Below are 25,106 nucleotides of genomic sequence, written 5' to 3'. Positions count from 1 at the left end.
GCCTAAGAAGTGAAGACACGTGACTGGCTACACTGAGAAGACAGAAGGAACTGTGCAGTTACCTAGAGGAGACAATGGATCCCAGACGTTATGTGATGGAATTAAATGATGGTAACATCATACCTGTACTGGGATTTGGCACTGCTGCACCTATAGAGGTAAGTAAGCATAGTGTTCTTAGGATTGAATGTAAAATGAAATAGAATGTATATTAGTGGAAACCAACCTCAGTTTTGGAGTTACTTAGTTCTTTATTTAAAGACTGGTTTTCCAATGTCTCGGAGCAGGGGTGGGGTATGGTTACGTTCTAAGTTTCACCAGCCTGGAGCACAAGACAGAGGGTACTTAGACTTAGTTCTTCATCAGGTTCTGACCTCTTGATCACCTGTTGATTTTTCTCACCAGTACTGGATGCCCCACTCTTTAATCTTTCCCAGTTTGGCAGAAAAGATGAAAGTCAAGTCAAGAAGCTGTCTTTTTAAAGGTTGGCAGCCATGGGAGTGGTTTCTTTTCCATTTCATGGCTGAAGAATTTTTTTCTCCTTCCAAGTAGACAAGATAGATGGAAATTTCTGTGGATGAACTACTGGGATAGATCATTAATAGAGTCCGGGTCAACTGCTCTGGGGTAACCCTGAGAATCACGCTGCAAATAGTGGACATGGGTTAAGCAGATTTTCTCATGTAGTACTGTGTCATCTGGGAAAATACCAGAAAGGAAAAGATAACATGTTAGAGGATAATTGGAACATAATAAGAGTATGTCTAAATTACTAGTCCTCATTAATGTATGCTGTATTTAAGGAAATTGGTATCTGGGGCTCTCTGAAATGAAAGTCAGTATAGTGAATAATTTATTAGAGTGAGGAAGATTTTTTAGGACTAATATTATCCCTAGGTCCTGAAATTGTGTAACAAAGGACCAATTACTTCAGAATTGAAGTCCCCATTTTCTCCTGTCTTTGATAAAAGGAAATCTTAAAGTGGCAATTTTGGAGACATGTGACAAGACTTGGTTATTTTCAGGGCAATGTGTCATGAAGGGCATAGATAATGAAAAACATCAGTAGACCGTTAGTCTTAGTTCATTTCTTTGCCCTAACCCCAGGTCAACATCAGATTGGTGTCAGGAGAGAACAGTAGCATCCAGTATCTAGTTCATTAGGATTTCATTTAAAGTAATTAATTTCTCAAATTCTTACAGCAAATGGTGTGAAGCTTGATTTCCTTTCTGATCTGTTACCAATACACTGTCAAATCTTTATTGAAATTTTGTAGATGTAACCAAAATTTTTGATTTTGCCCTAATTATAGCTACCCTAAAACAAGTGCCTTTTATTTGAAGACTGACACCTAGATTAAGTAACTCTTGTGTGATAAGGCTAAGTTCTTACACATAAATGTGTATGATAGGATTATGCATATTTATATGCTTAATGTTTAGTTTTTTCATGCAAACGAAGTGTCTGTGTAGAAAATATTTAACATAAATGACTGTTGTCTCTTGAATTGATTATTATCATAGTGGTTCCTGGTTAGGATTAGTGAACATAGTTTACCCCATTCCTTAACTGATAATGTTGTTGTTGCACCAGAACTCCTTTGAGAAATGAGTTTTAGGTGTAATTGCTTTCCCGTGGGAGAGTGGTATTTTGGTTGCTGTGCTTTCCTGTGGGAGAGTGGTATTTTGGTTGGTTCAGAAGGCCTATATAACCTGCCCCCAGTGAATAATTAAGTTAAATCTCAAGACTTAATTTAAACAGCATTCCTTATGTGTTGTCATAATTTCCTGGTGGAGGAATGTGGGGTATTTTGTATGACTACACTGCAAGGGAGCTCATCGAAGCTTGTACCATTGTTCTTCTGTACTTCCTTCCATATGCATTTTTGCTGTGCTAATTTTACTTTGTAATCTCACCATGTAAATGGTAACTACATGAATATTCTCTGAGTTCTTCCAGCAAATCTGGAAACCTGAGATATAAGTTATCAATCAGGTATTGCCTGAATCTGATAAGTTTCCTGGGTTGACCAGCTCTTTCTTTTAAGGACAAAAGATGAGCGGGTGCTGTGGCATGTTGGATAGAGCCAACACCTGCAGTGCCAGCATCCCATATGTGTGCCAGTTCAAGCTTCACTTCGAATCCAGCTCTCTGCTATGGCCTGGAAAAGCAGTGGAAGATGGCCCAAGTCCTTGAGCCCCTGCACCAGCGTGGGAGACCCAGGAGAATCTCCTGGCTCCTGGCTTCGAATCAGTGCAGCTCTGGGCCCTGCAGCTCTGGGCCATTGAAGTCACTGGGGAGTGAACTATTGGATGGAAGATCTTTGTCTCTGCCTCTGCCTGCCTGTAACTCTGCTTTTCAAATAAATAAACAAACAAATAAATCTTTAAAAAAAAAAGGACAAAAGATCCAGACAAACTGAAGTGGATTACTGACCCCCATTCTGGAAATAATTCAAAGTTTGAGAAAAACTGATTCTTAGAGAAGTCCTCGCCACTGTCTGAGTGAGGTACGTCTCATGCCTGGATCTCCACATACAATTTTTTTTCTGTCTTAGGTTCCTAAAAGAGAGGGTCTAGAGGCCACCAAGTTAGCTATTGATGCTGGGTACCGCCATATTAATATCTTTCCTTACACTGCCCATCTTGTTTCTCCCTCTCCCATTTCTTTTTACTAGTTTTCTCTTCAGGATGTTCAATGTTAGTTATCTTGTCAACATTCAACAATGTCCTTAATTAACAACACTTCTCATTTGTAAAAATCCTTCAATCATTCTTCACTTTCACAGGCCATGGAGAAATGTAAGGATGCAGGTTTGGCTAAGTCCATTGGGGTGTCTAACTTCAACCGCAGGCAGCTGGAAATGATCCTGAACAAGCCAGGGCTCACGTATAAACCTGTTTGCAACCTTCAGCCTCCTCTCTTGGTGTTTCTCATTCTGTGCTTCCTGTTCTAGTGCTAGGTATTCATTTCTACTCCCCCCTTTTTATACATTTGTGGAATGACAGATTCTAAGAGCAATGTCTCTATTTAGAAGTAGGACCTTCACTTGGGTCTCTAAATGATAAAGACCTATATTGCAACTTTGGGAGAGCTTTAGATCTGAATTTGTATAAGAATCCGAGGAGGTGAAATGGTTAAGGAAGCTAGCAGTTCTTAAAGTGACCTTCTGGGGAGGGTGGACTTACCCTTGAGTTATTAAGCATGACCAGAGTTCAGATGTGTGCATGTGATGTGAGGGGAAAGAAAGATGATAAATGCCTGGAATAGTCAGTCATCAGGAGACACTGAAAATAATATTAGGTAGATAGACCATATGGGTTTGTGTGTGATTCAAATGCCTGAGTTTTTCTCTTGACACCTGCTTTTAGATGTCTCACAGTCACAGATCCATGACATGTGAACTAGAAACTGAAAAAGTCATACAGGTTAGAGGTAGAATGTGAATCTGTTTATGGTGGTACCAGTGGTACATGAATACTCAGATACTTTTAGTAGAACCAGAGCCAATCCTATGCCTGACTCTATCTAAATCTGAATCTCCTCCATTGCTTTTGCCATCGAGTATCTCTTCCAGCTCATCTATTTTGTTTCTGACTCTGTGCTCTAACTTACTTTTTAAGATCTGGTAGCTCTGTTGTAAGGATTCTAAACTAGAAAAATATAGCTTATAAAATTTACAAATTTTTTAATTAGTGATGATGATTTAAAATTATATATTATTAAGGAGCCGGTGTTGTGGCTTAGAAGATTAGGCCTCCACCTTCAGTACTGGCATCCCATGTGGTCTGCAATTTGAATCCCAGCTGCTCCACTTCTGACCTAGCTCCCTGTTAATGCATCTGGGAAAGCAGTGGAAGATGGCGCAAGCAATTAGGCCTTTGCACACATGTGAGACATCAGGATGAAGCTCCTGAATCCTGGCTTTACCCTGGCTTATCCCTGGCTGTTTCAGCCATTTGGGGAGTGAACAAGCAGATGGAAGATATCTCTTCCCCCTGCTCTCTCTCTTTCTCTCTCTCCTCTCTCTGTATTTCTGTTTTTCAAATAAATACAAAAATCTCAAAAATGTACATATAATATTAAATGTTTTTTCATATTATTATCACTACACTTTTATTATGAAAGCTTTCAAACAATCAGAAGTTTTGAAGCAATTTTGAGAAAATTCATATTTTCCTGTTTATATATAAAATTGTTGCCATTTTGCCAGGTTGTCAAATGTGTGTAAATACATGCGGATTTTACAAGTATGCACAATAATTTACTGAACTCATTCAAAATATTTGGGAGACATGACTACTCATCCCTACAGACCTCCAAAATATCTAAGAATATACAGATTATCCCCCAATGTTTACTTTTCCATGTTAGATTTAGGAATGTGATGATTGTCTTCTGATATCATTTAAAGTACAGTCACATTTAAATTTTCTGGTGTTTTCCCATTGCTTCCTCTACTGCTTGATTCTTCATTACCCACAATGTCCAGTACCAGACTGGGCCAAAGCAAGGAGCTGGAAAGTCAACCAAAATCTCCCATGCATGTGGCAGGGATCCAACTACCTGCCACTTCTCAACAGCTGCACTGGCAGTAAATGAGAATTAAAAGTTGCAGCTTTTAGGAAACAAACCTAAGCATTCTGATATGGGGCAAGATGGCGGAATAGGAAGGGAGCACACTGATAGTCTGGGGAGAGACAGTTTAATAAAAGCGGAGATACTGCAGGTTCAAGGAAGAATAGGGGAATCAACAGCAGAGGAAACTCTTCCGGAACTAGTGATTCATGGTGGACCTGCATGGAGGGTGTGGGAGCCCATCGGTAGGGACACCAGCAGCAGAATCAATACAACCGCACTGGAACATGAGGTGAGCTGAACCTCAATAGCCCGAGACACCGGCAGGAAAGCGGAAAGAGGAGACTAGAGGGAAGAGGCTTGAAACCCCATGGGGAAAGTTCACCAGACTAACTAGAAGAGAGAGGGAAAAAAAAGTGACTGGTACGGACACGAGTTTTTCTCTCTCCGCTCACATCCCAAAGGCGAGCAAGACAAAGAGCAGACACCATGTTGGACATATGTCAACAGCGGCACAACCTCAGGGCTGAACCCGCCCTCAGCCAAGCAGAAAAACCTGACTCTGGGTGGGGGGTGAAATAACAGGAGATTAGGACCTAGTGAATGTGTGGTGCTACTGAACTGAGACTGTGAAAAAAAGAGACAGGGTGAGAGAACTCACAGAATTCACTTGAGTACTCTCCAGAGACGCTACAATTCGGTAAACTTGGCAACCCAGTGGGAGACTGCAGGAGAATTTGAGCCCACACTGAGGGCAGTACAGATTCTCTGTGTGGTCCTTGGGAAAGAGCTTCCAATCTCTGACTCCTGTGAGTATATCATTCGCCTGCTAATTACCTTCAATTCCAATCAGCTGTGCAGAATTACTTCCCTTCTGAATCAAAAAAATAAATAAATAAATAAAAATAAAGAGAGACAGATATACCATGGCTCACCTGGGAGTGTCACCTTTGGCACACCCTTAACCCTGAGGAACCAAACAGAGCTCTCAGTCCACACCCATCCAAAGCCTCTAAGGCTCCATCAAAAGCAGACAGTACACTTAATACAGTCATAGTATAACAAGAAAAAACACCACAGCAAGGGAAGAAGAATCCAAAGAATATCTCCACAATGCCAAGCAACAAATGCAGAAACCAAGGTAACAAGAACAATGAAGAAATTATGACACCCCAAAATGAACAAGACACCCCAAACCAAGATTACAAAGATGATGAGATGGAAGAAATGCAAGATAGGGATTTAAAAAAATTTATGATAAGAACAATTAGAAGTTTTCAAAAACAAATGCTTGAGCTATGGAAATCCTTACTGGACAGGATAGAAAATCTCCTTCGAGAAAATGAAATCCTAAGGAGGAATCAAAATGAAACGCAGAAACTAGTAGAAAAGTAAAGTGTGATAGTGAAGAGAAATCAAAATGAAATGAAGAACTCAATAGATCAAATGACAAACACATTAGAGAGCCTTAAAAATAGTCAGTGAAAGAGAAGACAGAATATCGGACTTAGAACAGAGAACAGGAAAGTATACAGTCAAACCAAAGAAAAGAATAGGAAATTAGAAATCTAAAAAATATTGCAGGGAATCTACAGATACTATTAAAAAAATCCAACATTCGGGTTCTAGGAGTCCCTGAAGGCATGGAGAGGGAGAAAGGATTAGAAGGCCTTTTTAGTGAGATACTTGCAGAGAACTTCCCGGGTATGGAGAAGGACAGAGACATCCTAGTACAGGAAGCTCATTGAACCCCTAGTAAACATGACCAAAAGAGATCCTCACCACGACACATTGTAATCAAATTCACCTCAGTGAAACATAAAGAAAAGATTACAAAATGTGCAAGAGAGAAACGTCAGATTACTCTCAGAGGATCTCCAATCAGACTCACAGCAGACTTCTCATCAGAAACCCTACAGGCTAAAGGGAATGGCGAGACATAGCCCAGGTACTAAGAGAGAAAAACTACCAGCCCAGAATATTATATCCTGCAAAGCTCACATTTGTGAATGAAGGTGAAATAAAGACCTTTCATAGCAAACAGAAATGGAAAGAATTTGTCGCCTCTTGTCCGGCCCTGCAAAAGATGCTTAAAGATGTGTTACACACAGAAACACAGAAACATGGTCATCAATATGTAAGAAGGAAAAGGAAGGAAACCTCACAGCAAAAGATCACGAGAAATTCAAAGCATATATCAGAAAATATCTTTGGGAAAATGGCAGGGCAAAGTTACTACTTATCAATAGTCACATTGAACATTAATGGCCTGAACTGTCCAGTTAAAAAACACCGATTGGCTGATTGGGTTAAGGAACAAAGCCCATCTATTTGCTGCTTACAAGAAACACATCTTTCCAACAAAGATGCATACAGACAGAAAGTGAAAGGCTGGAAAAAGATATACCATGCCAACAGAAATGAAAAGAGAGTGGGCATAGCTATCTTAATATCGACAACATAAAATTTACTACAAAAACTGTTAGGAGAGACAGAGAGGGGCAGTATAAAATAATTAAGGGATCAATTCAACAGGAAGATATAACATTATCAATGTATATGCACCTAATTACAGGGCACCGGTTTATTTAAAAGATTTGTTAAGGGACTTAAAGGGAGACTTAGACTCTGATAAAACAGTACTGAGGGTCTTCAATACTCCACTCTCAGAAATAGATCAGCAGGACAGAATATCAACAAGGATACAGTAGAATTAAATGACACTGTAGCCCAAATGGATATAACAGATATTTACAGAACTTTTCATCCTACACAGAAAGCATTTACATTCTTCTCAGCAGTACATGGAACCTTCTCTAGGATTGACCACATACTGGGCCATAAAGCAAGTCTCAGCAAATTCAAAAGAATTAGAATCATACCATGCAGCTTCTAAGACCATAGATAATTAAGCTGAAAATTGCCAACTCAGGAATCCCTAGAGCATACGCAAACACATGGAGATTGAACAACATGCTCCTGAATGAACAATGGGTCATAGAAGAAATCAAAAGAGAAATCAAAAATTTTCTGGAAGTAAATGAGGATAACAGCACAACATACCAAAACTTATGGGATACAGCAAAAACAGTGTTAAGAGGGAAGTTTATATCAATAGGTGCCTACATCAAGAAATTGGAAAGGCACCAAATAGATGAGCTTTCAATGCATCTCAAGGATCTAGAAAATATGCAGCAAACCAGACCCAAATCTAGTAGGAAAAGAGAAATAATACAAATCAGAGAAGAAATCAACAGGATTGAATCAAAAAAATTACAAAAAATCAGCCAAACGAGGAGCTGGTTTTTTGAAAAAATAAACAAAATTGATATCCCATTAGCCCAACTAACTAAAAAAAAAGAGAAAAGACCCAAATCAATAAAATCAGAGATGAAAAAGGAAACGTAACAACAGACACCACAGAAATAAAAAGAATCATAAGAAATTACTACAAGGACTTATATGCCAGCAAAGAGGGAAACCTATCAGAAATGGATAGATTCCTGGACACATGAAACCTACCTAAATTGAACCAGGAAGACATAGAAAACCTAAACAGACCTATAACTGAGACAGAAAATGAAACAGTAATAAAGGCCCTCCCAACAAAGAAAACCCCAGGACCAGATGGATTCACTGCTGAATTCTACCAGACATTTAAAGAAGAACTAACTCCAATTCTTCTCAAACTATTCAGAACAATCGAAGAAGAGGGAATCCTCCCAAATTCTTTCTATGAAGCAAGCATCACCTTAATTCCTAAGCCAGAAAAAGATGCAGCATTGAAAGAGAATTACAGACCAATATCCCTGATGAACATAGATAAAAAAATCCTCAATAAAATTCTGGCCAATAGAATGCAACAACACATCAGAAAGATCATCCCCCTAGACCAAGTGGTATTTATCCCTGGTATGCAGGGATGGCTCAATGTGCGCAAAACAATCAATGTGAAACACCACATTAAGAGATTGCAGAAGAAAAACCATATGATTATCTCAATAAATGCAGAGAAAGCATTTGATAGAATACAGCACCCTTTCATGATAAAAACTCTAAGCAAACTGGGTATGGAAGGAACATTCCTCAATACAATCAAAGCAATTTATGAAAAACCCACGGCCAACATCCTATTGAATGGGGAAATGTTGGAAGCATTTCCACTGAGATCTGGTACCAGACAGGGATGCCCACTCTCACCACTGCTATTCAATATAGTTCTGGAAGTTTTAGCCAGAGCTATTAGGCGAGAAAAAGAAATTAAAGGGATACAAATTGGGAAGGAAGAACTCAAACTATCCCTCTTTGCAGATGATAGGATTCTTTATTTAGGGGATCCAAGAATTTGTAAACACTAAATTTCATTTTTAACTGCTCTTTTTACTTTTCTTGTATTGCATTGAATGTAAAAATATTTCCATGATATTCTGCAATGATTCCTCTGTGATGGAGTAGGCATTAACACCTTCCCTTTAGTTAACCATGTCCTTAAAAAGAAGTTAATGTAATAATCACCACCAGCAGGGGAAAATAGTTTTTCCTCTGGCTTTCTCTCACTATGCTTGTTATTGTGGATGTGAGTTTGTATTTATTCTGTGGATTAAACTTGACTTTACTCATTATTTATTATGATGAGGAAATCTACATGAATATCAGTAGCAGGACGCCTAGCAAACTAACTATTTTGTTCAACAGGCTTGCTGTCATGAATCCTTGAACAAATACTTGCCTTCTGGCACAATTCAATGTCAAATGTTCAAAGAATTCCTTCTTTTTTTCCAAAAAAGGAAAATTTCATGGTTCCTCTTAGTGAAAAAAATGTTAAACATCTATAATCTGGTTCACAGAGTTGGTTCATGTCAGGATTTTATTTTTTATCCTTGCAGGTGATAGTAATTTTAATATTCTTTTAAAAATATCATCTCTGGAAGCTGTTAATCTCAATTTAAATTTTGTTACTCAGGTTTTATTTTCTGTTTCTTTTCAATTCGAATATTTCTCCTTCACATCAATATTTGTACTTCCAGTAATCTTAAACTCTCTGTGCTGTCTGTCTACAGGTGGAATGTCATCTGTATCTCAACCAGAGAAAACTACTGGATTTCTGCAAGTCAAAAGACATTGTTCTGGTTGCCTATGGTGTTCTGGGAAGTCAAATATGGAGAATGGTAATGTGCACACTAGTAAACTTACCTAAAACACCTTTGCTGTTGAAACATTTGCATTCATAGTATAACCACTTTTCTGGCATTAACTCTGAAGTGCTGCAGTACAAGGGGAGAATTTGCATTTCTTTTTTAAAAAATAATTTATTCAGTATTAATGTGTGCAAATTTCATGTATTCTACATATACAGATTTAGGAGCATAGTGATACTTCTCATCCTACCCTCCCTCCCGACCACACTGCCACCCTATCTTCTCCTTCCTTTTTTATTCTTTCTTTTAACTTTTATGATGATCTACTTTTGGCTTATTTTATACTCATAAGACTAAATTTATTAAATAAGTAAATAATTCAATAAATAGTAAGCATAAAATAACACTGCCCCTCAACAGTAGGGACAAGGGCTGTAAACAATCAATAGATCTCAAAATACCAATTTTGTGCATCCATATTACATGTTTTTTTGTACTCTATTAGTTACCACAGAACAGGGAAAATGCATGATATTTGTCTTTTTGCGACTGGCTTATTTCATTACGTATAATGGTTTTCAGTTGCATCCATTTGGTTGCAAAAGGAGAATTTCATTGTTTTGGATGGATGAGTAGTTTTTCATTCATTAAATCACAGATGACAGTGGTTCTGCTGCCTGAGACCACATTTGAGTAGCACTGGTCTGGAGTAGGCACTGTAGTCTGTTTTGGAATCCTCCTAACAAACCAAATACACGAACTCAGAAATTCAGCATTGTTGCCTTTCCTCCTAGGGTGGATCAGAACACTCCGGTTCTCTTAGATGATCCAGTTCTTGGTGCCCTGGCGAAAAAGCACAAGCGAAGTCCAGCACTGATTGCCCTTCGTTACTTGCTACAGCGTGGGGTTGTGGTCTTGGCCAAGAATTTCAATGAGGAGCGAATCAAAGAGAATTTGCAGGTGATGAGTGGGGCTGTGCACACTGGGGGCTCCTACAGTATCCATCACGTGTGTCCTCTTTGTAGGCACTCAGGATACCTTTGTGGTATCTTGGTGTCCCTGTCATCTCCTGTGTGTTTCTTCTTATTGCTCATTTGTAAGTATTTTCTTTTGCTGTAGAGCATGGAATCCTACATGCCTAGATTTAATTGCAAAGGTGCAGAATTCTGAGGTTTGTGTTTCAGCGTGAATTCTGAAATTTAATGTGTAGTCCTGTCAACCAGCAACTATTTTTCTTCAATTCCTTAAATAAGGTAGTTGAATTGGTTATTATTCTGCCTACAATATTTATGATTTATTGTGTGTTTCCCTTAGTTCTCATGTAGTTTAAAATGTACATATTTTTCACTGTTTTATCTCTTTAGTCTGGCGTCTATCCAAGTCTTACTTAAGTGAATTGTTTTTTTTTTATTTTTATTTTAAAACAGGAGACGACTATAATACAAGTAGCTAAACAACTCACAAGAAGCTAGAGTTAAATCCACAGTAGAGGAAGCATGTGCAGTAAATTTTTGTCACTTTCATAAAACAGTTAATGTTGACTTCTTCTTTAAAGATTCTAACTTAACATGATTTCTTTCCTTTGACTGCCTTATTCCCCAAACTGATTTTCCTGGAAGTTTGAAAACCATTGGTGGGAGTTTCAAGCCATTCCATTGACCTTTCTGAAGTAGAAGCAGGCATAATTGTTGGCCTGTAGGGAATTAACCGCTAGTAGGCATTTTCCAGTCAGTGTTTAACCAGTGCTTCAAGGAAAAATAAAACTCACTGCATAGACCCTGGAAGGTAAGGCAATACTACAAGAACAACCAAGAACCCAGGGGTACCTTTGAGAGGCTCAAGCATGAGAGGTGCAGAAACTGGGGAAACAGATATTCTCTTTTTCTTTCTTTTATTTTTTGAAACTTCTTTTTGAAAAATTTTATTTAAGGTATGCAAATTTCTTTTTCTTTACTTTTTATGTTTTCTTTTTTTAAACTTTTATTTAATGAATATAGATTTCCAAAGTACAGCTTATGGATTACAATGGCTTCCCCCCCAATGACTTCCCTCCCACCCGCAACACTCCCCTTTCCCGCTCTCTCTCCCCTTCCATTCATATCAAGATTCATTTTCAATTTTCTATATATATACAGAAGATCAGTTTAGTATACATTAAGTAAAGATTTCAACAGTTTGCACCCACATAGAAACACAAAGTGAAAAATACTGTTTGAGTACTCGTTATAGCATTAAATCTCAATGTACAGCACATTAAGGACAGAGATCCTACATGAGGAGTAAGTGCACAGTGACTCCTGTTGTTGACTTAACAAATTGGCACTCTTGTTTATGGCATTGGTAATCACCCTAGGCTCTTGTCATGAGCTGCCAAGGCTATGGAAGCCTTTTGTGTTCACCGACTCTGATCTTATTTAGACAAGGTCATAGTCAAAGTGGAAGTCCTCTCCTCCCTTCAGAGAAAGGTACCTCCTTCTTTGATGACCTGTTATTTCCACTGGGATCTCACACACAGAGATCTTTCATTGAGGTCATTTTTTTTTTTTTTTTTGCCAGAGTGTCTTGGCTTTCCATGCCTGAAATACTCTCATGGGCTTTTCAGCTGGATCCGAATGCCTTTAGGGCTGATTCTGAGGCCAGAGTGCTGTTTAGGACATCCGCCATTCTATGAGTCTGCTGTGTATCTTGCTTCCCATGGTGGATTGCTTTCCCCTTTATTTATTCTATCAGTTAGTATTAGCAGGCACTAGACTTGTTTATGTGCTTCCCTTGACTCTTAGTCCTTTTATTATGATCAATTGCGAACTGAAATTGATCACTTGGACTAGTGAGATGGCATTGGTACATGCCACCTTGATGGGATTGAATTGGAATCCTCTGGTATGTTTCTAACTCCACCATTTGGGGCAAGTCAGCTTGAGCATGTCCCAAATTGTACATCTCTTCCCTCTCTTATTCCCACTCTTATGTTTAACAGGGATCACATTTCAGTTAAATTTCAACACTTAAGAATAACTGTGTATTAATTACAGAATTAAACCAGTCATATTAAGTAGAACAGACAAAAAAAAATACTAAGAGGGATAATGTATTAAGTTGTTCATTAACAGTCAAGGCTATGCTGATCAAGTCACCGTTTCTCACAGTGTCCATTTCACTTCAACAGGTTTCCTTTTTGGTGTTCAGTCAGTTGTCACCGATCAGGGAGAACATATGATATTTGTTCCTTTGGGACTGGCTTATTTCACTCAGCATGATGTGTTCCAGATTCCTCCATTTCGTTGCAAATGACTGGATTTCATTGTTTTTGACTGCTGTATAGTATTCTAAAGAGTACATATCCCATAAATTCTTCATCCAGTCTACCGTTGATGGGCATTTAGGTTGGTTCCAGGTCTTAGCTATTGTGAATTGAGCTGCAATAAACATTAGGGTGCAGACCGCTTTTTTGTTTGCCAATTTAAATTCCTTTAGGTAAATTCCAAGGAGTGGGATGGCTGGGTCGAACGGTAGGGTTATCTTCAGGTTTCTGAGGAATCTCCAGACTGACTTCCATAGTGGCTTGACCAGTTTGCATTCCCACCAACAGTGGGTTAGTGTCCCTTTTTCCCCACATCCTCGCCAGCATCTGTTGTTGGTAGATTTCTGCATGTGAGCCATTCTAACCGGAGTGAGGTGAAACCTCATTGTGGTTTTGATTTGCATTTCCCTGATTGCTAGTGATCTTGAACATTTTTTCATGTGCCTGTTGGCCATTTGGATTTCCTCTTTTGAAAAATGTCTATTGAGGTCCTTGGCCCATCTCTTAAGTGGGTTGTTGGTTTTGTTTTTGTGGAGTTTCTTGATCTCTTTGTAGGTTCTGGTTATCAACCCTTTATCTGTTGCACAGTTTGCAAATATTTTTTCCCATTCTGTCAGTTGTCTCTTCACTCTCCTGACTGTTTCTTTTGCAGTACAGAAACTTCTCAATTTGATGCAATCCCAATAGTTGATTTTGGCTTTGACTGCCTGTGCCTCCCGGGTCTTTTCCAGAAATTCTTTGCCTGTGCCAATACCTTGAAGGGTTTCTCCAATGTTCTCTAGTAACTTGATGGTGTCAGGTCGTAGATTTAGGTCTTTAATCCATGTTGAGTGGATTTTTGTGTATGGTGTAAGGTAGGGGTCTTGCTTCATGCTTCTGCACGTGGAAATCCAATTTTCCCAGCACCATTTACTGTATAGACTGTCCTTGCTCCAGGAATTGGTTTTAGATCCTTGATCAAATATAAGTTGGCTGTAGATGTTTGGGTTGATTTCTGGTGTTTCAATTCTGTTCCATTGGTCTATCCATCTGTTTCTGTACCAGTACCATGCTGTTTTGATTACAACTGCCCTGTAGTATGTCCTGAAATCTGGTATTGTGATGCCTCCAGCTTTGTTTTTGTTGTACAACATTGCTTTAGCTATTTGAGGTCTCTTGTGCCTCCATATGAATTTCAGCATCGTTTTTTTCTAGATCTGAGAAGAATGTCTTTGGTATCTTGATTGGGATTGCATTGAATCTATAAATTGCTATTGGGAGAATGGACATTTTGATGATGTTGATTCTTCCAAACCATGAGCATGGAAGATTTTTCCATATTTTGGTATCCTCTTCTATTTCTTTCTTTAAGATTTTGTAATTCTCATCATAAAGATCTTTAACATCCTTGGTTAAATTTATTCCAAGGTATTTGACTGTTTTTGTAGCTATTGTGAATGGGATCGATCTTAGCAGTTCTTTCTCAGCCATGGCATCGCTTGTGTATACAAAGGCTGTTGATTTTTGTGCATTGATTTTATAATCTGCCACTTTGCCAAACTCCTCTATGAGTTCCAATAGTCTCTTAGTAGGGTTCTTTGGATCCTCTAAGTAAAGATTCAACTACTTGGTGTTAAAGAGATTCACTTAAGATCTAAGGCCACAATGGTTTGTACCTGAAATGGAAAGATAGTTCATGCAACTATTAATAAAAAGAGAACTGTGTTAGGTGTACTAATGTCAAAGTAAATATAATATTTTAAAAACTGTTACAATAAATAGAAGCCTTACATGTTGAGAAATTTGTTAATCCATTGAGATACGTGTAGCTAAGTAAAAACACACATGCACCAAATACCATAGCTCCAAAATTTATGAAGTATTGACAGAACTGCAAGAAGAAAAAGGGATCACTACAATACTAGCTAGAAATATCAACATTCAATTTATAGCAATTGTTAGAACAAGTAGTAGATCAATGTGTACATAGAAAAAAGAGCATCATAAACAATTATATGAAAACAATTAAATAATCCAGAACAAATAATCAAATTTCTAGAAACATACAATATTGAAGACTGAAAATGAAGAAATAGAAAACCTGCAAAGACCTCTATCTGGCAAGGATATTTAAACAAAGCACAACCCCCAACCCTTAAACCAATAAAAGTAAAACCATAACCAGAGTCTTCACTAGTGAATCCTACCAAAAATTCAGAGGAAAGTTAATATCAATTCTTTTCAAAATCTCCCCAAAAATTGCAAAGGAAGAAACAATTCCTAAGGCATCCTATGAAGCCAACATTACCAACCACAAAAGTCAGGCAAAGACATTATCAAAGAAAAAATACAGATAAGTATCCTAGTCACTACTAATGCATATATTCCCTACTAAATACTAGCAAGCCAAATTCAGTGGTATAATACAGAATATAAATCATGACCTAATAGGATTCATTCCTGTGATCTAAGGGTTATCCAGCACACAAACATCAGTCAATCATTATGACACGTTAGTAAGATGAAGGAAAAACCTCCAGAATATCTCAATTCAAGCAGAAAAGGCATTTGAAAAATTTCAACATTCATTCGTGTTCAAAACTTGAAACAAACTAGAAAGAAAAACAGCCTTTCTCAACTGAATTAAGTCCATAATTATAAAACCCACTACCACCATAATTGTTGATGTCAAAAACTGAATAGGTATTTCCCGTTGTTCAATAACAAATAATGTCCATTTTAACACTTCTATTCAACAACATACCAATTTAAGTAACAGGAATAAAGAGATCTTGCAGGAGGTGACAGGAACAAGTGAACACCTGAAACTAATCTAAGCTGAAAATTGGTGGTCAAGACTGGGGGACTGATGTTATAAGCTGCATGACAGGAGGTGTAGGAAAGAAAGATATGGAATATAAATATGGGTAGGTGGGAGACGAATCACTGTTTCCCTCCGAGGAATTTGGGGGAATAGCAGGGTTGTTTCTGAGGATTCTTATGAGGTTTTAATTATGGTATTACATGAAATTCACAACCTGATGAAATTTTAAGTAAACTCACCTCGATCACCCTTGATTCATGGAGTATATTCCTGGGTGAAGAAATTGGGGCTTAATGTACCCTCCAGATGCTCAAAGAGACAACAGAGGCACTTTGTGACTTCCCTGATGTTATTATTTGTCTTTCTTATCACAGAAGACTAGGATCAGCCTGTACATTCACTGGGGTGCATGATCTTGAGTGATGACACAATGTTTTACTAGATTTAGAATGTTTCTGGATATGTACAATATGCAAAGGGGGAAAGATTGTAAAGAGAAAATTATTAGCTTTGATAGTTGTTTTCATTAATATAGGGTTGGGTCAATGCCAGACAGATATATGATTTCCCTAATCTGAAGTAACGAATAGAGTACCTGTATTAGAGTCAAATAGACATTTTGAGATTTGATGATATTTTACAGACTTTGTGTTTTCTGTTGAGGAAAAGCATTTATTTTTCTCTTCATACAATTTTTTTTTTTTGGACAGGCAGAGTGGACAGTGAGAGAGAGAGACAGAGAGAAAGGTCTTCTTTTTGCCGTTGATTAAATCCCCAAGGTCGCAGCCAGCGCCCTGCAGCCAGCGCACCACGCTGATCCGAAGCCAGGAGCCGGGTGCTTCTCCTGGTCTCCCATGCGGGTGCAGCGCCCAAGGACTTGGGCCATCCTCCACTGAACTCCCAGGCCACAGCAGAGAGCTGGACTGGAAGAGGGCAACGGGGACAGAATCTGGCGCCCCCACTGGGAATTGAACCTGGTGTGCCAGCCCCGCAGGCAGAGGATTAGCCTATTGAACCGCGGTGCATGCCCCAACACCTTCTTAAGAAAAAAAAAAATTGCATTTACTTAGGCTGCAATCCTAGAGACATAGAATTCAATCAGCCTTGAAGAGACCTGAAAAAGGGACACAGAAAACAGAGCAAGTAGGATACGAATTCAACCGGAATGATTGTATTCAAGAAAAATAAATTCACAGAGCTGGGTGACCAACTGTTGGCATGCACACAACCAAACACATGGCAGAGGGTAGAGTCCTCAGTGGACCGGGCCTTATATATCTTAGAGTGGGCTAAGTGTCTGAATGTGAGGTGGGGGCAATAGAGGGAGATGAGATTCTCTACACAGGTTTTTCAGGTAGCCTGCAGGCATTCAGCCCTGAAAAAGAATGTAGCAGGTGGAATGTGAGACTGAACTGGTCTCTGGAAAGAAGGCAGAGATAAGGGATAAAATTGGCTTTTATCTGCTTTCTGGCAAGAACCTACAATGGTCCTTGTTCCATCAGTTAAAGCAACCTAAAATAACAAAAACAAAGCCAGAGGTAGACATACTACATGGCAGTTATGATCAAAACAGCCTGGTATGGGCACAAAAATAGACATGTAGACTACCAGGACAGAATAGAAATCACAGAAATTAGTCCATTTGAAACAACAAACTCATTTTTGATAAACGAGCTCAAATCACTTTTTGGAGAAAAGACAGCCTTTTCAAAAAGCATGGTGGCAAAATTAGATCTACACATGCAGAAGTATGAAGCAAGACCCTTATCTTAAACCTTATATAAAAAAGTCAATTCAAAATGGATCAAGGATCTAAATCTATGATCAATCTTATGCTATCAAATTACTAGAAGAAAATATCAAAGAAATTCTGTAGTACATTAGCATATGCATAGACTTCTTAGATAAGACCAGAAGCACAGGCAATACAAATAAAAATAGAGAAATGGGAATACATACAACCAAGAAGCTTCTGCACTGCAGTAGAAACTCTCGATGAAGTGATGAGACAACCAGCATAGTGGGAGAACATATTTGCAAACTATGCAATGATATCCAGGATCAATAAAGAGCTCAAGAAACTCAGCAGGAATACAAGAGTCCAATTAAAAAATAGAGCAAAGGAGATGAACAGGTAATTTTCAAACGATGAGAACAAATTGCTAACAGACAAATGAAAAAAATGATCAAGAACATTAGTCATCAGAGGAATGTGAATAAAAATCACAGTGAGGTATCACCTCACTCAAGGCAGAATGGCTATCATCCAAAAATCAAAAAACAATAAATGCTGGTGAGGATGTGGAGGAGAAGCACCGTAATGCGCTGTTGGTGGGAATGTAAACTAGCACAATGGTTATGGAAGACAGTAAGGAGATTCCTCAGAGATCTGAAAATAGATCTAGCATATGATCCAGCCATTCCACCCCTAGGAATTTTCTCAAAGAAATGAAATCAGCATATGGCCGGCGCCGCGGCTCAATAGGCTAATCCTCCGCCTTGCAGCACCAGCACACCAGGTTCTAGTCCCGGTCGGGGCGCCGGATTCTGTCCTGGTTGCCCCTCTTCCAGGCCAGCTCTCTGCTGTGGCCTGGGAGTGCAGTGAAGGATTGCCCAAGTGCTTGGGCCCTGCACCCCATGGGAGAACAGGAGAAGTACCTGGCTCCTGCCATCGGATCAACGCGGTGTGCCGGCCGCAGTGCACCGGCCGTGGTGGCCATTGGAGAGTGAACCAACGGCAAAGAAAGACCTTTCTCTCTGTCACTCTCTCTCACTGTCAACTCTGCCTGTCAAAAAAAAAAAAAAAAGAAGAAGAAGAAAGAAATCAGCATATGAAGAGTTACTTACACCTCCGTGTTTATTGCAGCTCAATTTACCATGACTAAAATATGAAATCACTCATGTCCATTGACTGATGATTGGAGACAGCAAATGTGGTCTATATACACCATGGAATACTTCACAGCGAAATCCTCTGAAATCACTTGAAGCAAAATGGATGCCATTGGAGATCATTATGCTCAGTGAAATCAGCCAGTTTCAAAAAGACAAATATCGTATATTTTCTCTGATATGTGGCAGTTATTATAGAACACAAAATATGTATAGGAATGAATGAAAAGGACATCTTATGATATAATTGTCATATTTAGCCCTTGTTTATAGTTTTTGGCACTGTGATCTTTCTGCTTTTAATTTTTGATTGTATAGTTTACTGGTGATTTAAGACTGTGAGTATACAGTGGATTAAAATTACGTCTTCGCAAAAATAATGAGATGAAAAAATGGAAGGTGAGGAGATGGTTGGGAGAGTGAGGGGGGAGGAAGGGAAATATGTTTATCTTCTTAGAAATGTACCTATGAATGCCATGAAATCTCTTTTCATTATTTAATAAAAATTAAAAATTAAAAAAAATAGGTGCCCTGATGTCAAGGCTTTTCTCTTAAATCTCTACTACCTGCATGAGCAATCTCCAGTGCACCCATCCAATTCTGGATCTTGTCTCACAAGGATTAATACAATACTGTAACTTTGGCTGCAAATATTTTTATTAAAAAGCTTGGCTGACTCAGACATTTCATGACATCTAAAAGAGTCAATGAATGACGAGTTCTGCTGTTAAATAGTTTGGGCAAAATTTAATAATTTCATGATTTTTGACCTTAACATAAAAAGCAGGGATGTGTAATAGGTAGTATTGGGGAGTGTGGATTGGTAAAATTTTAGATAGACAGGTCATCAAAGAAGATACTGTTATGATAGTCTAAAATGTCTAGAATTATAACCAGGTCTTGACTCCTATCCCAGAATATGAATATACAATTGCTAGATCATGCACACAATCGTTCAGGCAAGCCCAGTCTTATAATAAATTATATGTAAAATGAGAGTAACGTGCAATTTTATTTAGATTAAAAAATCTGTGTGTAATAATTGTAGTTCAAATGGTATGGTCAACTGAATCTCAGTTGTGGCCACTGTTCTTAGGTCATAGGAATGGTTATGGTGAGAACAGTGTGGCTCTTTTACGTTCATTGTTTCAACAGATACACAGAGCACCCTCAGTGATGAAGAACTTCTTCATTAACATGATTGCAATCTGCTTAGAAGAGAATATTTGTTCCTAATAACCAATGCACATAATATCATATTATTCGTGGGTATTTGACCAATGGCCTTTCACTCTCTCTTAGTTTTCTCAGTGTTGTTTTAGTTGTGGATAGATGTTGAGGTTGTCAGATGCTTCCTCTGCATCAATTGAAATGATCATATGGATTTTTTTCTTGCTGTCACTTTTTAATGTGGTTTATTATGTGGGTTGAACTAATGTATTAAACCACATTTGAAATCAGAAATTAAGTCCACCTTGGTGTTCTGTATAATTTTTACATATGTTCTTAAATTTGGTGAGCTAACATTTTCTTGAGAATTATCACTAATTTATACAGAATATTGGTCTGAAATTTTCAGTTCTTTCTTTTCTGTTTACTTTTCTATTTAAGCAGAGGGACCAAATTTCATGTATTTAATAATTGCAGTTTAAGATAATAATAATAATTTCTAATAGAGATTCTTGGCTTTAGTGTCAAATTAATCTTGGTCTCATAGAATGAGTTAGGCTTGTTTCCTTCTATTTCATTTCCGATGCGATGAAGCGAAGTGGTGTTATTTATTTAAGTATTTGGTAAAACCACAGGAAATGTAACAAGTCCATGGTGTTTCTGCTCTAGGATTTTTGGTTACTGATTCAATCCCATTCATATCACAGGTCTATTCAGATGACTGTTTTTGCTGCAGCAACTTCATAAGCTTATGGCAAAATAAGTTATACACAATCTTCAATTTATCTGAACTGCTGTCCCTTACCACTTTGTGTTATAAAGCCAGTGTTTTCTGGGGCAGGCAATGCTGCATAGCAGGTAAAGCTACCTACCACATAGGCACCAGTACAGTCCTGGCTGCCCCACTTCTGATTCAGCTCCCTGTGATTGTGCCTGGGAAGGCAGTGGAAGATGGCCCAAGTCCTTGAGCCCTGGCACCCATGAGGGAGAATGAATGAAGTTCATGGCTCCTTGCTTTGGACTGGTGCACCTCTGGCTGATGCTGCTTGGGTAGTGAACCAGTGGTGGAAGACCTCTCTCTCTCTCAGACTCTGACGCTGTAACTCTGACTTTCAAAGAAATAAATACACCTTTTAAAAAAAAGCCAATACTTTCATGCTGGGCTCTGACATCTTCCAATCACTGTCTAAGAGAAAATTTTTATAGAATGTGGAAAGCAACAAGAGTCAGATAATGGTAGTGTCTTTTGATTTTCATTATAAAATGCATTTTTTATTCATGCCTTTTGATTCAGGCAGTTATGATAATGCTGTTTCAAATTTCTTGCTCTTCTATATCCTTATGTAGACACAGAGATCTGTGGTAGGACATGGCTGTGTTCTGCCTCGTGACAACTTCAGAGCTGGGGTGACAATTATGCCCATGCATAACAGGTGAACCTGAATGGTCCAAACAATTCGAGGAAGTGGGTGTTTCAGTTGTAACAGAATCCTGGGGACCTTAGGTACCTCTCTAGACCTTGATTGTTACCTTTGAGATAGAAGATTACCAAGAATGACCAATGTTAACATAATCCCAAAACAATGGATTTCAAGAGAATAAAGGATTGTGCTGACATGTTACACACTGAATTTGTAGTTGGAAATTCAGGAATGCTTGACATTGCTGATTCAGAGAGCTAAGAGACAAGTGATTTCCTCGTGGATGTGGTAAAACTGGTCTCACTGAAACATAAGTTCATTAGCTGCATCATATGGTGGGCCCATCTGTAGTTTTTGGAGGAATCTCCATATGTTTTCCATGATGATTATATGAATTTCACTCTCAAGAACAGTGCATTAGGGTACTTTTTTCTCTACAATCTTCCTATTTCTCATTATTATGTTTTGATAATGGCCATTCTCACTGGGGTGAGTTAATACTGCATGGGCTTTTATTTTCAAGAGTGATCCTGAGCATTTTTTTCATGTGTCTATCAGCCATTTCTTTTTCTTCTTTGGAAACTGTCTATTCATATCATTTGCCAATTTATTTTCTTTTTAGGACATATTTATTTGATTGAAAGTCAGAATTACAGAGAGATAGAGATAGAAAAATAGATGATAGATGATAGATAGATAGATACATAGACAGACAGACAGACAGATATTTTCTACTCACTGGTTCACTACCCAGATGGCTGTGACTGCCCGGACTACGCCAGGCAGAAGCCAGGAGCCAAGAGTTTCATGCAGGCTTCCCACATGGATGGCAGGGGTCCAAACACTTGGACTATATCCCGCTGCTTTTCATAGGCCATTACAGGGAACTGGATGGAAAGTAGAGCAGCTGGCTCATGTATGGGTCGCTGCCATGGTAGGCAGTTGCTTAACCTGCTGCATCACAATGCTGGCACAGTCTTTTGCCCATTTCTTTCTTTCATTTTTTTATATATTTTACAGGTAGAGTTATAGACAGTGAGAGAGAGACAGAGAAAAAGGTCTTCCTTCTGTTGGTTCACTCCCCAAATGGCCGCTACAGCCAGCGCTGCGCCGACCTGAAGCAAGGATCCAGGTACTTCTCCGGATCTCCCATGTGGGTGCAGGGGCCCAAGCACTTGGGCCATCCTCCACTGCCCTCTCGGGCCTCAGAATCAGCCCTAAAGGCATTCCGATCTGGCTGAAAAGCCCATGAGAGTATATCAGGCATGGAAAGCCAAGACACTCTGGCAAAAGATCTCTGTGAGTGAGATCCCAGTGGAAAGAACAGGTCTTCAAAGAAGGAGGTACCTTTCTCTGAAGGGAGGAGAGAACCTCCACTTTGAATATGACCTTGTCTAAACAAGATAAGAGTCAGAGAACTCAGAAGGCTTCCATAGCCTTGGAAACTCATGACTGGAGCATAGGGAGATTACTGATGCCATAGACAGGAGTGTCAATTGGTAAAGTCAACAACAGGAGTCACTGTGCACTTACTCCTCAGGTAGGATCTCTGTCCTTAATGTGCTGTGCATTGAGATTTAATGCTATAACGAGTACTCAAACAATATATTTCACTTTGTGTTTCTATGGGGGTGCAAACTGTTGAAATCCTTACTAAACTGATCCTCTGTAAAAAAAAAAAAAAAAAGAAATTATCAATTCCCAACTTGACTCTCACTGGGATTAAACATGACAATAGGTCTGCTCTGATTTCATCATCATTTAAAAAAAAATCATCTATTATTTTTCACTTTATGTTTCTGTGTGGGAGCAAACTGTTGAAATCCATACTTAATGTATACTAAGCTGATCTTCTGTATATTAAGATAATCAAAAATGAATCTTGATGTGAATGGAAGGGGAGAGGGAGTGGGAAAGAGGAGGGTTGTGGGTGGGAGGGATGGTATGGGGGGGAAGCCATTGTAATCCATAAGTCGTACTTTGGAAATTTATATTCATTAAATAAAAGTTTAAAAAAAAAGAAAAAAAATAAGAAATTATAAAACTAAACAAAAGATACTGTTTATGATTTTTAAGAATTTATTGAGACCTGCTTTATGGTCTAGTATATGTTCTACATTAGAAAATGTTCTGTGTCCTGTTGAAAATAATGTGTACTGTGCAGCTATGATATGGGATACTATGTAGCTGTCTGTTATGTTCATTTGATCTACAGTGTAGTTTATCTCTATTGTCTCTTAATTGATTTTTTTTCCAGTTCATCTGTCCATTCATGAATGTTGGGTGTTACTGTATCCCAGTACTGAAAAATTGGAGCTAAGCCTTTTTCAGTATATCTATCTATTTGCTTTGTATACTCTGTCAAACACAATCCAAAAAAGGGTCATTATCATTACTTGATGGCATATTCACCTCTGGTGTAATAGCCACCATGGATTAGTGTGTTTATAAATAATAACCAAATAAATTATAGAAGTTCTGATGATATCTCAGGACACAGGAAATCCAAAAAGGGTGATCAGTTTCATCATTTTTAAAAGTGTATTTATTTAACTGAGAGGTAAAGTTATAGACAGAGAGAGAGGCAGAGGGAAAGGTCTTCAGTCTAATAGTTCACTCCCCAAATGGCCTCAATGGCCAGAGCTGAGTGATCAGAAGCCAGGAGCCAGGAGCCAGAAGCTTCTTCTGGGTCTCCCATGTGGTTACAGGGGCCCAAGCACTTACACCATCTTCCACTGATTTACCAGGCCATAAGTAGCAAGCTGGATTGGAAGGGGAGCATCTGGGTCAAACAGGCACCCATATGGGATGATGGCAGCACAGCTGGAGGCTTAGCCTACTAAACCACAGTGCTGGACTCATCAGATTCATCATTTTTAACTAGTAAAAAACCCTCAGTATCAGATAAAGAATTCAAGTATATTGGATAATGTGTCCAGTCAGAGCAATAATGAAATAATGTTAGGAAATATATTTGGTTTTGTCAGTAATTTTTACAATAATACCAAAAAATTTACCTTGTTTTTGCCAGAGCCTTTTAATTGATGGTGTATATGACTGTGAGGCAATTATAACCTCATGGACATTAACATTTTATAGCTTTTCTGCATTTTCAAGCATTACACTTATCATGGAATAGAACTTTGACCTTGGGTCTGTAGAACAAGTACATGCTGATTGATCCACATGTTTGCAGAGAGTTTAGGAACACTGACGGTTTAGCCTGTATCAAGATCAACATTCATTATTTGTAGAGACCAATGCCATGTAACTATTGACTTTCACAGTGAAAGAGAGGTATTTCTCTAGAGGAAAGAACAGAACCACCCAAAGTAACATAAATCCATAGAACCCTATTAGGATCTGGAAAATCACATTTATTAATACACATAATAGATATGAGAAGAGAGGAAGTATAGAGCATAATGATATTCCTTACCACTTGATATGCAAGAAACTTTGTAAACGTAAGTATGTAGAATGTTGCTCCAAATATTTCATCGTAGTCTAGTATTCCAATTCCTAGATACTTCTGGCTGTACTGCTCTGGGGTAGAAAATTGAATAGGGTGATAGAGTGAAAATGACTGCTTGTGTTCCCGTCTGTGGATGAGAGTTTTCCCACAGATGAACATGGAAATGTAATATTTGAGATAATGGATCTCCATGACACATAGGAGGTGAAAATCTGGGTCAGTGAGTACAAAGGAAGCAGGAGGAGGGAGTATCAGATCATACTTACTATCCTTGATAAGGATTAATCTGCTGGGGTGTTGAGTGAGGAAGACACACTGCATGTAACA

General features: G+C 38.5%; 1 protein-coding gene across 3 annotated transcripts; it reads left to right on the top strand.

Moving 5' to 3' along the window:
- Window positions 1-19,333, top strand: LOC138844876 (aldo-keto reductase family 1 member C21-like). 3 transcript variants are annotated; one of them, XR_011381287.1, is made up of 3 exons: window positions 1-158; window positions 9,640-9,747; window positions 18,688-19,333. XR_011381287.1 is itself a non-coding variant. In XM_070054967.1 (3 exons), exons 1-3 carry the CDS (start codon window positions 75-77, stop codon window positions 10,542-10,544), a joined length of 225 nt encoding a protein of 74 aa, XP_069911068.1. In that variant the 5' UTR covers window positions 1-74; the 3' UTR covers window positions 10,545-11,099. The 3 variants fall into 3 exon arrangements, 1 of the variants encoding a protein (XP_069911068.1); XM_070054967.1 differs by lacking the exon at window positions 18,688-19,333 and adding an exon at window positions 10,512-11,099; XR_011381286.1 differs by lacking the exons at window positions 9,640-9,747; window positions 18,688-19,333 and adding an exon at window positions 2,559-2,624.
- The last annotated feature ends 5,773 nt before the right edge of the window (window positions 19,334-25,106 follow it).

This window comes from Oryctolagus cuniculus, chromosome 13 (assembly GCF_964237555.1).
Source record: "Oryctolagus cuniculus chromosome 13, mOryCun1.1, whole genome shotgun sequence".
Classification (NCBI taxonomy): Eukaryota; Metazoa; Chordata; class Mammalia; order Lagomorpha; family Leporidae; genus Oryctolagus; species Oryctolagus cuniculus.
Note: the sequence above shows the minus strand (reverse complement) of the source record. Positions and strands in the feature narration are given on the sequence as shown.

Coding starts and splice junctions, on each gene's coding strand:
- LOC138844876 (XM_070054967.1), top strand. CDS start 75: ATGGATCCCAGACGTTATGTGATGGAATTAAATGATGGTAACATCATA. Junction 159..9,639: donor GCACTGCTGCACCTATAGAG/GTAAGTAAGCAT, acceptor GTCTGTCTACAG/GTGGAATGTCATCTGTATCT. Junction 9,748..10,511: donor GAAGTCAAATATGGAGAATG/GTAATGTGCACA, acceptor CTTTCCTCCTAG/GGTGGATCAGAACACTCCGG.